The sequence below is a fragment of the Entelurus aequoreus genome, linkage group LG17 (assembly GCF_033978785.1).
Source record: "Entelurus aequoreus isolate RoL-2023_Sb linkage group LG17, RoL_Eaeq_v1.1, whole genome shotgun sequence".
Classification (NCBI taxonomy): Eukaryota; Metazoa; Chordata; class Actinopteri; order Syngnathiformes; family Syngnathidae; genus Entelurus; species Entelurus aequoreus.
The window spans coordinates 43,794,273-43,808,346 of NC_084747.1; the positions used below are offsets into that span (position 1 = coordinate 43,794,273).

The 14,074-nt window shown below is 40.8% G+C and overlaps 1 protein-coding gene across 1 annotated transcript in view; it reads left to right on the forward strand.

Moving 5' to 3' along the window:
- Positions 1 to 14,074, forward strand: part of ptch1 (patched 1) — a 132,015-nt gene that overhangs the window by 66,724 nt on the left and 51,217 nt on the right. Inside the window, exons 6-11 of the mRNA XM_062025728.1 lie at positions 2,192 to 2,390; positions 2,492 to 2,613; positions 7,935 to 8,082; positions 10,045 to 10,176; positions 10,243 to 10,398; positions 10,463 to 10,561. Of these exons, the coding sequence (XP_061881712.1) occupies positions 2,192 to 2,390; positions 2,492 to 2,613; positions 7,935 to 8,082; positions 10,045 to 10,176; positions 10,243 to 10,398; positions 10,463 to 10,561 (856 nt within the window). The remainder of the gene's footprint in view (positions 1 to 2,191; positions 2,391 to 2,491; positions 2,614 to 7,934; positions 8,083 to 10,044; positions 10,177 to 10,242; positions 10,399 to 10,462; positions 10,562 to 14,074) is intronic.

Below are 14,074 nucleotides of genomic sequence, written 5' to 3' on the forward strand. Positions count from 1 at the left end.
GTAGTTTACCTCGGTTGTTAGAGTGGCCGTGCCAGCAACGTGAGGGTTCCAGGTTTGATCCCCGCTTCCGCCATCCTAGTCACTGCCGTTGTGTCCTTGGGCAAGACATTTTACCCACCTGCTCCCAGTGCCACCCACACTGGTTTAAATGTAACTTAGATATTGGGTTCCACTATGTAAAAGCGCTTTGAGTCACTAGAGAAAAGCGCTATATAAATATAATTCACTTCACTTCACGTAGTGTTAAAAGCCAGAGAATGAAAGTGGGTCTTAAGACGAGACTTAAAACACTCCACTGTGGGAGCAGTTCGAACATGGAGGGGCAGAGTGTTCCAGAGCTTAGGGCCGAACACAGAGAAGGCCCTGTCTCTCCTGGTTTTAAGTCTCGTCTTGGGCACCACGAGCTGGAGCTGGCTCTCGGACCTCAGAGTGCGCGCAGGAGTGTAAATTTGGATGAGGTCAGAGATATAATGATATAAGATATAACGATAGCTAACTGCTGACAGCTAGCTAGCGCTCCTGAATGTAAACAAAGGGGTGGAGCTATACAAATATTGACTGTAACAAGTACAGTAGCCGTACACAATGATTACATCGTTATTTTTTAGTTATCGGAAAATATTTTGTCATTTTTGTTATTGTTAATAAATTGTTAATTAAATGTAATTACTTGGTATTGGATCAAAACTTACGTAAAATTTCCAAACAACAGAAGAATAAGTGCTTATTACAATTTAACAGAAGTGTAGATAGAACATGTTAAAACAGAAAGTAATCCAATATTATCAGTAAATGAAAAAATAGATTAACAATTGATTCATTTTCTACCGGTTGTCCCTCATTATTTTTGACAAAATGTTTATTGTATCATAAAAATATCTGTTAAAAAAAAAAAACAATAATGATTTTTTTTGTGGACCCCCTTTATTTTGAAGAGTATCAAAATAAATGTTGGTACCAAAATATTGATATCAGGACAATACTAATATCTTTATCGCTAAAACTACAACATGGCTGACTGGGCAGAGACGCATTCGCAGCCAGCTGGAAGGATTCGCAACTCATTTTCAGAGACACTCAAAAAGCGTGGGAACGATTATCTAAAATTTGTACCAAAGCATCACCATTCTCCATCTTGTTACATTTTTTGGTTTGCTGGTTTACCATGAATTGATTTACGTGGACCCCAACTTAAACAAGTTGAAAAACGTACACTACCGTTCAAAAGTTTGGGGTCACATTGAAATGTCCTTATTTTTGAAGGAAAAGCACTGTACTTTTCAATGAAGATAACTTTAATCTAGTCTTAACTTTAAAGAAATACACTCTATACATTGCTAATGTGGTAAATGAGTATTCTAGCTGCAAATGTCTGGTTTTTGGTGCAATATCTACATAGGTGTATAGAGGCCCATTTCCAGCAACTATCACTCCAGTGTTCTAATGGTACAATGTGTTTGCTCATTGGCTCAGAAGGCTAATTGATGATTAGAAAACCCTTGTGCAATCATGTTCACACATCTGAAAACAGTTTAGCTCGTTACAGAAGCTACAAAACTGACCTTCCTTTGAGCAGATTGAGTTTCTGGAGCATCACATTTGTGGGGTCAATTAAACGCTCAAAATGGCCAGAAAAAGAGAACTTTCATCTGAAACTCGACAGTCTATTCTTGTTCTTAGAAATGAAGGCTATTCCACAAAATTGTTTGGGTGACCCCAAACTTTTGAACGGTAGTGTAATCGGGTGTTACTATTTAGTGGTCAATTGTACGGAATATGTACTGTACTGTGCAATCTACTAATAAAAGTTTCAATCAATCAATCAATGGTACCAGTAGTACTCGTGCGGCGTCAGACCATGACGCGACCACCACCATATCTTGGCACTTGCTTGTGCTGCCAGCTATTTAGACAATTGTGTTGACTCTGCCGTACAAGCTGTACATTGACTACTCTAAAGTGCATGCATAGTATTGTCCCTTAAGAAGATTCCCTGCAATTGAAGTTTGTGAGACACTGTTACCTGCCCACACACCATGTTGTGAATGGTACAGTCAAGCCTGGTAGCCACATGTCTCACAACAATATTTGTTAGTAGTATTTCTTGGTAGAATATACAAACTATGTAACAGTAAACCATCATACAAAAGTGTCTTTATACAAGTGGCGTTGTGCTTTTACCCTGACACAGTGGTAAAGACCCTCTGCAGTGGACCAACTTCGACCCCAAGGAGTTCCTTGACGACTTACGACGGGACCACTTCCCTGTAGACGGCTTTGAAGAGATGTTGGCAAAAGCCGACGTTGGACACGGCTACATGGATCGTCCCTGTCTGAAACCCTCCGACCCCGACTGCCCCCTCACTGCACCCAACAAGAACTCCACCAAGGTAAGTTTCTTTTTTAGGTTGTGGGTCAGACATCTTTTGTTGGAGCACAGCTGTTGACATTTTATTTTTCTCGGCTGTTTTTTTTTTTTATTGCGGCCAAGCCGTTAGATGTGGCGTGGGCCCTGAACGGCGGCTGCTATGGGCTATCCAGAAAGTACATGCACTGGCAGGAGGAACTGATTGTAGGCGGGACCACCAAGAACGGCAGCGGACCCCTGCTCAGGTAACATATCCAAACATCTATATAAACACACACACACATGCTCAGACACTGCTGGGAGCTGCACAGCGCTTATTCTGGAAGGAGTGTGTGTTTTCCATTCTTTTTTATTTTTAAAGCTCTCTGGTACTGATGTGTGTGCGTGCGTGCGTGCGTGTGCATGTATGTATGTATGTGTGTGTGTGTAGTGTGTGTGTATGCTGTAAATCTTGCAGTCATTAGCAGATTCCAGTTAAATCTTCAGGTTCCAGCTGTTCCCTCTCAGCTCTGGCTACTCTGCATGGACACTACCCACACACACACACAAACACACACATGTGCTTACCGTGATCTATGGCTTGGGCAGTTTATCCAAATATACAACCTACACAGACCTGAGCTTTCATTTTTTTTGGAGTACTTCAAGACCTGCCTTATGTATACAATGTCTTAAAGACACACCTTTTTTTATCGATTCATTAGGGGGGAAAAAACACCATATTGACACAAATATAAGACAGTGTTTTACCCTTACAAAAATTATTTAATTATTATTTTGTGGTCAATATTATGCATTTTTCCACCAACCAGGTAGTGAGTCAAAGACGTGTTTCCTGTCACTCACGCACACCAGTGACCTGGAGAGATGCAACCCTGACACAGTGACCCACCCAAAAAAGTGTCTCAAGAGTTTATAGAAAGTTATCGAACAACAGAAGTTAATCAATCAATCAATGTTAGTTTATATAGCCCTAAATCACAAGTGTCTCAAAGGGCTGCACAAGCCACAACAACATCCTCAGTTCAGATCCCACATAAGGGCAAGGAAAAACTCACAACCCACTGGGATGTCAATGTGAATGACTATGAGAAACCTTGGAGAGGACCGCAGATGTGGGTGACCCCCACCCTCTAGGGGAGACCGGATGCAATGGATGTCGAGTGGGTCTAGCATAGTATTGTGAAAGTCCAGTCCATAGTGGATCTAACATAATAGTGAGAGTCCAGTCCATAGTGGGGCCAGCAGGAGACCATCCCGAGCGGAGACGGGTCACCAGCGCAGAGATGTCCCCAACCGATGCACACCCCGGGTCCCGACTCTGGACAGCCAGCGCTTCATCCATGGCCACCGGACCTATGCCCCCCTTCCACAAGGGAGAGGGGGGCAGAGCGGAAAAGAAAAGAAACGGCAGATCAACTGGTCTAGAAAGGGGGTCTATTTAAAGGCTAGAGTATACAAATGAGTTTTAAGATGGGACTTAAATGCTGATCAATCAAGTAGAGTCCGCAAACAACTGCGGAATAGCTATGAAATATGATCTCCTTTTTTAGATATTTTAATACGGAGTAATTTTGTCTTTTTTGAAGTTTGATTTTTTCTTATAATGCAGCTGAGATAGGTTCCGGCACCCCCCGCGACGCCGGAAAGGGACAAGCGGTAGAAAATGGATGGATGGATGGATGGATATTTTCCCCAAAATTTGAATGAGACAGAATGTCAGAAATTCAGGATTGTCTTATATTCGGGTCAATACGGTGTATAGTATTCTCAAAGGGGACCTATATAGAGTTGGTCAAGATCTGGGGCGGCCTTCAAAGAAAAAAGTGAAAATGTGCCAATAGTCAGCGGGCCAAACGGCGATTTATACCATACAACAGCACCACGAGTGAGGAATTTAGCCTCATAGCGCCACGTGTAAATATAAGTTAGAGATTGTCAGGTTCAATAGATGGCAACTAGTTACCCTGTGAATAAATATCCAGTGGTACTGTTTTTCAATTTACAGTAATGCACTGTAAAAAAAATGTAATACCTTAAATACTGTAAATACCTTAAAATTTAGGGTGTAATCACACCAAATTGCTGTAAATCAAAAAACTGTACCGCTGTTTTGCCATTAAAATTGTGGTGACTGAGCTGACAGTTTTTTACCGTTAAATCAAAGGGCCTTTTTTTTTTTTTACAGTGCATTACTATAAAAAAACAGAACTCTGGTATTTTTAATGCAAAATTCTGTCGACTGAGTTGATTTTTTTTTTTTTTTTTACCGTAAAATCTAACTTTCCTACGTTTGTACAGTGCATTACTGTAAATGGGAAAAATAGTACCTCAGATGATTTACAGTAAATTTTTGGCGACTGAGCTGCAATCTTTTTACAGTAAAATCTACTGACTTTTTACAATGCAGCTTTGCGGACATGACATCAATAATTGTACAGCTTGAAAGGTGTCAGAATGAATACGTAATACATTTGGTATACACCCTTTGGCGGACCAAACAAAATGACACAACGGGCCAAATTTGGCTCGCGAGCCCCATGTTTATTGGGTATGCTTTGGTGTAAATTTTGCGCACCTTCTGCTCCACAGTCACATTTTAACCCGTTTTTTTTAATTTGTGTGCGAGATGTTAGATTTTGGAGGCGTTCCCACCCCACTCTCTCCAAAAGTATCACAATTCATCTTTTGAAAATGTACACTGTTTAAATATATATCTTGAAGTCATCGGCACTATTTTTTTTTAAGCCATAGTCAAAAATAATCTTCATAAACATTATATAGATTCAGCCGGTCACAACATTGGGTACACCTGCGCACTCGCCAATCGATTCACTCTGCATAAAAAAGGCTGCTTTTAGCATTGTTTATGTCAGTGCGTGTTTCACGTCTGTGTTATTATCGACATGCCAAAATTAGATGAAAATTATACTTTAACCTACCTTTTTTGTTCCCTCATTGCCTGACTTAATGTCCAAATAAAAAAAACATCCACCTTGCTGTGACATCACAACGCGCCAGACTGCAAAACCCCGCAAACAGAGGCATACAAAATTGCATGCAAAAACTGCATGCACGCTCACGCCAAAATGCATGATATGATGCTTTGGCATGGTTTAACACGAGTGTCATTGTAACATTGTAACATTTGTACGTCAGAGAAGACAAAAAGTATCATTGGTCCTCTTTAGGCAAGGCAAGGCAAGGCAACTTTATTTGTATAGCACTTTTCATACACAAGGCAGACTCAAAGTTAGGGTTGGGTATCGTTTGAATTCGAACAATTCCGATTCCGATTCTTTGTTTCGATTCCGATTCCTTAAGATTCTCGATTCCGATTCTTTTAAAAGGCAGGGTCAAAAAAAAGTTTAGGATATTTTAAATGAGCTAGCTAACCTACAGTCTTTCTGAATGAAATAGTCTGACATTCTCCATCAATTTTAATTCTATTAACTTTTTATGAACTTTACTATAAATTCCTCACAGGGCTGTTTTCAAATAGAATATAAATATCAAATCTATGAACTTGAATATAATTATTATAAATTATGAATACATTTTCCCAGGGGTACACTTTCCTCAAGAGAGCTTTATTTTTGAAAACCTCATGAAAACACATTTACACATAAGTGTATGATGCTGCAGGAAACCTCATGAAAACACATTTACACACAAAAGTGTATGATGCTGCAGGAAACCTCATGAAAACACCTTTACACATAAGTGTATGATGCTGCAGGAAACCTCATGAAAACACATTTACACACACAAGTGTATGATGCTGCAGGTACTTAAAAATGTTACCGTGCTCCCACTGATGGGCTAACCTGGTGCAGAAAAGCAAATAAACAATAAGAAACAACTTGCAAAACCCAGTCCAGATTAGCAGCAGGTACAGTATAAAATCAGAGACAGTTCTTGTTTAGGAAAATGACCATATCCGCCTTCTCAGGCAGGATGCGTGAGCGTTCTGGACCGATAGTGTCTCCTGCTGTGGAAAATACACGTTCGATGGGTGTGGAAGAAGCTTGAACGCATAAATAGGAGAACGCGAGATCTGACAGCAAAGGATAAGTCTTTTGTTGGTTCCACCGGACCACCACCATGCAGCAGGGTCGTCAGACATAAGTATCGGTGGAACGTCCTGGTACATCTGCAGCTCTCTCTCCACTCGTTTCTTGATGGACATGGAGCTCTGTTATTTCGCGGTTATTTCATTTTTTTTTGTAAAGTAAAGCCACACTTTCGACCGCCGACGCCCGCTATCCATGCTTGAGCTTGACTGACTCGCTCGGCTATGCTAACACTTCCGGCGGTGGGCGCTTCTTCGTTGGTGTTCAGCGGCTTCTTCTTCCGGGTCGGCGGGCATATTTTTTTCCGGTCGGCGGACTGGGTATCGAAAATAGGAATCGAAATTTAAACTTTTGAACGATTCCGGGAGAATCGGAAAGTTAGTCCCGGTTCCAATCGATACTCGATACTCGATACCCAACCCTACTCAAAGTGCTTCACAGCACATGTGGTACAACAAAGTGAAATGAAAGAAAATAAAAGCAAAATTAAAATGCAGACAATAAAAACTAAAAACAGTGCGGACGTTAAAAGTTAAAAGATTTAGCTGAAAGCTAAGGTGAACATAAAAGTTTTCAGTCTAGTTTTAAAAGTAGTCAGAGTTGGGGAAAGTCTGACATCTTCAGGAAGTTTATTCCATCTATTTGTTGCATAGTGACTGAATGATGCTCTCCCTTGATTTGAGTTTACTTTGGGAACCGCTAACAGATTGGTCTCAGAAGATCTTAGTGAGCTAGAGGGCTTATATAGTGGGAGCATATCAGTGATATACTTCGGCCCTAGACCATGTAGTGATTTATATGTGAGCAGGAGGATTTTGAAATCAATTCTCTGATGTACAGGGAGCCAATGTAAGGATTTAAGAATTGGTGTAATGTGCTCACATTTTTTGGTCTTTGTTAGAACTCTAGCAGCAGCGTTCTGAACAAGCTGTAGCTGCCTGACAGTTTTTTTTGGGAAGACCTGCAAGGAGACCATTACAATAGTCTAGCCTACTGGTAATAAAGGCATGTACAAGTTTTCTAAGCTTGAGCTGACATGAGCCCTCTAAGTCTTGTTACATTTTTGTTACATCTTTAGTATTATTGATGAAGTCTCCTGCTGGTACAATGTGGACTAATGTCTTAGGACACACCTTTTAAACAGTTTTTCCACACAATTCATACATTTTAAGCACCTAGCTTTGAGAGAACAATTTGAGAAAGTTCCTATTATTATGTCCCATTGCCAAAGTAAGGTCTATAAAGGCATGCTTGAATAAGTTAAGTGTGGATGAACTTCAAAACCCCGACAAAACACTTTCATGATGAAGTATAATGCACCAAAATCCTAAATACACTCCAAAATGTTGTCAAAAATGTTCCTGTTATGTCTCTTTTACAGATAGTTAAAGCCATGTTTTGCGCACAATACTAAATGTACCTGTCATCGCTCTTTGTTGTGTTGTTTATCCATAAATATGACCATCCCCTTATTTGGTCTCTTCTCCGTTCAGCGCCCAGGCCTTACAGACCATGTTCCAGCTGATGACGCCCAAGCAGATGTTTGAGCACTTTCGGGGCTACGAGGAGGTTTCCCACATCAACTGGAATGAGGAGAAGGCTGCAGCCATTCTGGAAGCGTGGCAGAGGAGATATTCAGAGGTATGAATGGAACATACATGGCGGGAAATCTCAAAAGGAATCCTAACTGGTTACAAGTGCATGCAAAGCAATGGATGCTGGATGGGTGTTGTGTGTGGTTGGTATAAAGGCGCAGTATAGTCTGGAATACATTAGGAGAGTTTTGGGTGTCTTTCTGTCTTTAACGTTCATACAATCGCTTTCCCAGCTGTGGCCCCATTGGTGGCTAGTGTGTGACATCATCTAGTTTCCCCCACCCCCTTCGAAACCCCTGTTTGACACACAGTGACCTTGGTGTATGCGTGTGTGTGTGCCATTCATCTTGGGGGCCCCCAGGGTGCCGCCATAGGAAAAGATCATTCATTCATTGGCTGTGTGTACTTATTTTTTTTTATCAATGGCTGCTGGTGTCGTGCTGTTCAAATGTATAGGCGGGAGGTAAAGATGTGCACACATGTTGCATGTGGCGCAAGTGTGTGTTTCAGAATTTGTCAGCCAGCCCACCTCACTCCCCACTGAGTTGTAATTGCAGGTCAATGTTGAAGACATCTGTCTGTCCGGAGATAGGAAGACGAGAACTTGGATCATGTTTTTACAATAACAACAAATTCTTGTAAATATCTGCTTGTAAAGTACCCTATTTACCGGTACTCAAATAATGGCCTATGGGTGTTTATTAATCCACTGCAAAGAGTACCGGGCATCTATTTTAGAGGACACAATTTATGTTTTGTACAATTGTTTGTGTTAAGGGTGGAACTATACACACTGCGGTCTCTTGATTGGTCAGTGGAGAATTGTCACATCCGTGTACCGATGGGAATTTAATGCTTCAAATTAGCAGCGTCCTGTTATTCATTAGCACTCTGGCAAAGTTGCAAGATTTAACCCATGACGTATTGTTTCAGGCCATTTTGCATGTTTTTGTTAGTCTGATGTGAGGTGTTTTTGTGATATGGCTCTTTGATTTTGCACTTGCTGTACGACCATAAGACCATGCTGTAGTGCTGCAGACCATGCTCATGTGAACTGAATGGGACTGTACAGCTCGGTGGCTATATGTACCGTATTTTTCGGAGTACAAGTCGCTCCGGGGTATAAGTCGCACCGGCCGAAAATGCATAATAAAGAAGGAAAAAAACATATATAAGTCGCACTGGAGTATAAGTCGCATTTTTGGGGGAAATGTATTTGATAAAACCCAACACCAAGAATAGACATTTGAAAGGCAATTTCAAATAAATAAAGAATAGTGAACAACAGGCTGAATAAGTGTACGTTATATGACGCATAAATAACCAACTGAGAACGTGCCTGGTATGTTAACGTAACATATTAGGGTAAGAGTCATTCAAATAACTATAACATGTAGAACATGCTATACGTTTACCAAACAATCTGTCACTCCTAATCGCTAAATCCCATGAAATCTTATACGTCTTGTCTCTTACGTGAATGAGCTAAATAATATTATTTGATATTTTACGGTAATGTGTTAATAATTTCACACATAAGTCGCTCCTCAGTATAAGTCACACCCCCGGCCAAACTATGAAAAAAAATGAGACTTATAGTCCGAAAAATACGGTAAAGGTAATTATACCAAACTAGAAACACAACTTGTGCTGGAGTGCACTAACTTGCCTGCAACCAGCAGAGGAGCTGTTGATTCAACAAAAAAAATTTAACGTACCAGTGATTGTCACACACACACGAGGTGTGGTAAAATTAACCTCTGCATTTGACCCAGCCCCTTGTTCACCCCCTGGGAGGTGAGGGGAGCAGTCAGCAGCAGCGGTGGCCGCGCCCGGGAATCATTTTGGTGATTCAACCCCCAATTCCAACCCTTGATACTGAGTGCCAAGCCACTGGCATGGAAACAGGAGTTCAGAAAAAAATCACAATTAATTCTGCCCATTTTCATTTTTCCATATGACTTTACCTAATACATTCTCTTTAGTAACTAACTTTTTTTTTTTTTAGGTTGTGTTGAATAGCGTGGCAGCCAACTCATCCCAGAAGGTCTTGTCTTTCACTACCACCACTCTAGAGGACATTCTCAAGTCTTTCTCGGACATCAGCGTCATTCGTGTGGCCAGCGGTTACTTACTGATGGTGAGAGTCAATATTACTGCGTTACCGTAGAATGAGAGTTAGCTGTTTTATCTTGTCTGTCCCCAGCTGGCCTATGCGTGTCTGACCATGCTGCGGTGGGACTGTGCCAAATCTCAGGGGGCTGTAGGGTTGGCGGGCGTCCTGCTGGTGACGCTGTCAGTGGCGGCAGGTTTGGGACTCTGCTCTCTCTTGGGCATTTCCTTCAATGCGGCCACCACACAGGTAAGGCACATTTAGTTTGGATTGGATTGGATCTCTTGAGATCAAATGTTTGTTTGATCTGCAGGTGCTGCCATTTTTGGCTCTGGGTGTCGGTGTGGATGACGTCTTTCTCCTTGCGCATGCCTTCAGTGAGACGGGGCAGAACAAGAGGATCCCATTCGAGGTGGGTCCAAAATCCAAACTGCAGCTTCATTCACTTCGAGATACATGTAAAATAGTCGAAACAGCAGATTAATTTGCCTGTGCCTTTTACACAGAAGCCAACTAAGTTGTTTGCCAAAGTTGGGTTTGTATTTTTATTACTGTGAGAATAAAAAGTAGTCTGAAAAATATTAATAAATTCTATCGAATGACAGCAAGCAATCGATGCCAGCATGCTGATTGAGCACTTGTCAATTTTGTCAGGCATTAATTTATTCGTTTCGCCTTGGCTGTCATGCAGCCAGCTTGAGTTCTGTCAATCAGACTCCGAATGTGACTTTTCCACAGTGATAAAAATGAATAATTGCGGAAGTTTGGAGATTGTTTTTGTCTGACTGGGAAGCTACACGTGGTTATCACGTCATTGAGGTACATGCTAACTTAGTAGTATTGCTGCTAATTTTTATATAATAATGTAATAATATATGATAATTGTAATATGTTTTAAGTTTTGAAAGCCTAAATAGTGCACCTTATTTCAAGGAATCTTACCAAGACAATTTTTTGACTTGTTCCTTTGCAGTATTGTTTGCTCATTACAAGCACAAATAACAAATGAAAATGTATCTCGTTTTAAGAGGGCCATTTTTCCCAGTGTAGTGCTACTACACTTTATGATTTTGACACTACACTTTATGATAGTGAGACTGCATTTTATGGCTACGTTCACAATGCAGGTCGAATGTCCAATTTGGATTTTTGGTCAAATCTGAACTTTTTAGTGGCCATTAACTTTACAAAAAAAATTGATTTCTAATGTGAATGCAATCTGACCCACATGCAGACATGATGTCATGACATCGTGCAAATGGCTTCAGCTCTAGCCGTTCTCAGTACTGGCGCATTTCAAGGCAAAATTCCACATTTTGTGAACCAAATTATTGCACGTAGAAGATTAAGAAGAAAGAGAACACGTATTTTGGCTCTGGCAGTTTTACGGGATATTTTGCTTCGACTTCTGCTTGAAGAGCGTGTCTGTGGGCGGCCAGTCGGAGACAGGAGTTGTGGAACTTTTACGTGAGTTCCTAATACACATTATTTTCACCTGTTTTCTGCTCCGTTGTCAACTATTTCTTTTTATTACCGTCTATTTTGGCGGATAATTATGACGCTTATCGCTTTTTGATGACTTTCTGGTCGGATGAATGCAACCGGAGCACGGGAGCGTTCACATTGAGGATGCGTATATGTCCATTTTATTTCTACATACGATATAGGTCGGGGTCGGATATGAAAAATTCACTGTTCACACTGACATGACCAAATCCGATACAGGTTGCATATGGGCAAAAAAATCGGAATTGACCTGCAATGTGGACAAGGCCAAATGATAATGACACTACATGGTCCTTCAACAGAGAGCTGCTGATACAGTAGATCATCAAAGGGTGACATAATATTTGTACGTGTTCAATACGTGTTCAATTTTGACAGTATGATTCTATTTAATGACACATTTACACGAAATAGCATTAAGAAAATGACAACACTGTTTGAGTGGAGATCTGCTTCATAAGCACAATTGAGATGTAAACCATAAATATGGACAAATATCTAATTTCACCTTTGTTTTTGTCAAAGTAGTTCTCATAGTGATGAACGTTGGAGACCTGCTCTATCATTAAGCTGCAAACTAAATGTGTGCTTTTTTTAAGTAGCGCAGAACAGACTTCCGTCAAAGAAAGATGTTTATTTGTATTATGTTAGGTTAAGCATAAAGGATTTCTGTTTAAAAAAAAATATATTTGGTCGACCAGCCCTGCACATGTACTTTTTCAGAGAGTTGGCAAACCCATTAACCCTAAAGGCTTACTGAAATGCGATTTTCTTATTTGAACGGGGATAGCAGGTCCATTCTATGTGTCATACTTGATCATTTCGCGATATTGCCATATTTTTGCTGAAAGGATTTAGTAGAGAACATCGACGATAAAGTTCGCAACTTTTGGTCGCTGATAAAAAAGCCTTGCCTGTACCGGAAGTAGCAGACGATATGCGCGTGACGTCACAGGTTGTGGAGCTCATCACATCTGCACATTGTTTACAATCATGGCCACCAGCAGCGAGAGCGATTCGGACCGAGAAAGCGACGATTTCCCCATTAATTTGAGCGAGGATGAAAGATTCGTGGATGAGGAAAGTGAGAGTGAAGGACTAGAGGGCAGTGGAAGCGATTCAGATAGGGAAGATGCTGTGAGAGGCGGGTGGGACCTGATATTCAGCTGGGAATGACTAAAACAGTAAATAAACACAAGAATTAGCCACAACACAACCAGGCTTATATTTAATATGCCACAAATGAATCCCGCATAACAAACACCTCCCCCCTCCCGTCCATATAACCCGCCAATACAACTCAAACACCTGCACAACACACTCAATCCCACAGCCCAAAGTACCGTTTACCTCCGCAAAGTTCATATAACACAAATATTTCCCCAAAGTTACGTACGTGACATGCACATAGCGGCACGCACGTACGGGCAAGCGATCAAATGTTTGGAAGCCGCAACTGCGTACGTACTCACGGTACCGCGTCTGCGTATCCAACTCAAAGTCCTCCTGGTAAGAGTCTCTGTTGTCCCAGTTCTCCACAGGCCAATGGTAAAGCTTGACTGTCATCTTTCGGGAATGTAAACAATGAAACACCGGCTACGTGTTTGTGTTGCTGCAGGCTGCCGCTAATACACCGCTTCCCACCTACAGCTTTCTTTTTTGCTGTCTCCATTGTTCATTGAAAAAATTGCAAAAGATTCACCAACACAGATGTCCAGAATACTGTGGAATTTTGCGATGAAAACAGACGACTTAATAGCTGGCCACAATGGTGTCCCAAAATGTCCTCTACAATCCGTGACGTCACGCGCAAACGTCATCATACCGAGACGTTTTCAGCAGGATATTTCGCGGGAAATTTAAAATTGCACTTTACTAATCTAACCCGGCCGTATTGGCATGTGTTGCAATGTTAAGATTTCATCATTGATATATAAACTATCAGACTGCGTGGTCGGTAGTAGTGGGTTTCAGTAGGCCTTTAAGAGAACTTGTACTAGCTTACATTTTATTTGAACAAAAATAATCCATCAGCTTTTATGAAAAAGATTTAGAAATCACAATACAAGCAACTTAATAAGAAAACTATTTAGTCTTTCTGACTTTTATTGTCGCTATAGTAGCTTGTTTGTATGTCAACCTGCTATACCATATCAATAATATTGGTCTTTATTTGATGGTTTAAAAAAAATACACATAACTAATGTTATTTTCCTATTTTCCAAGGAAGTACAAATGGGCTGTTGCTACCGTGCTAGTATTAGTATAGCCATGCTAATGCTTCTTGGGAAGTCATGGGGCTTATTATTTTATTTTATTTATTTTTTTCATGGGGCGATTTAACCACGGCCATTACAGTATTGTACAATCTATATGTCATTGTTGGTTTGAACAAAAATAAAAGTGCAATAAAATGTAG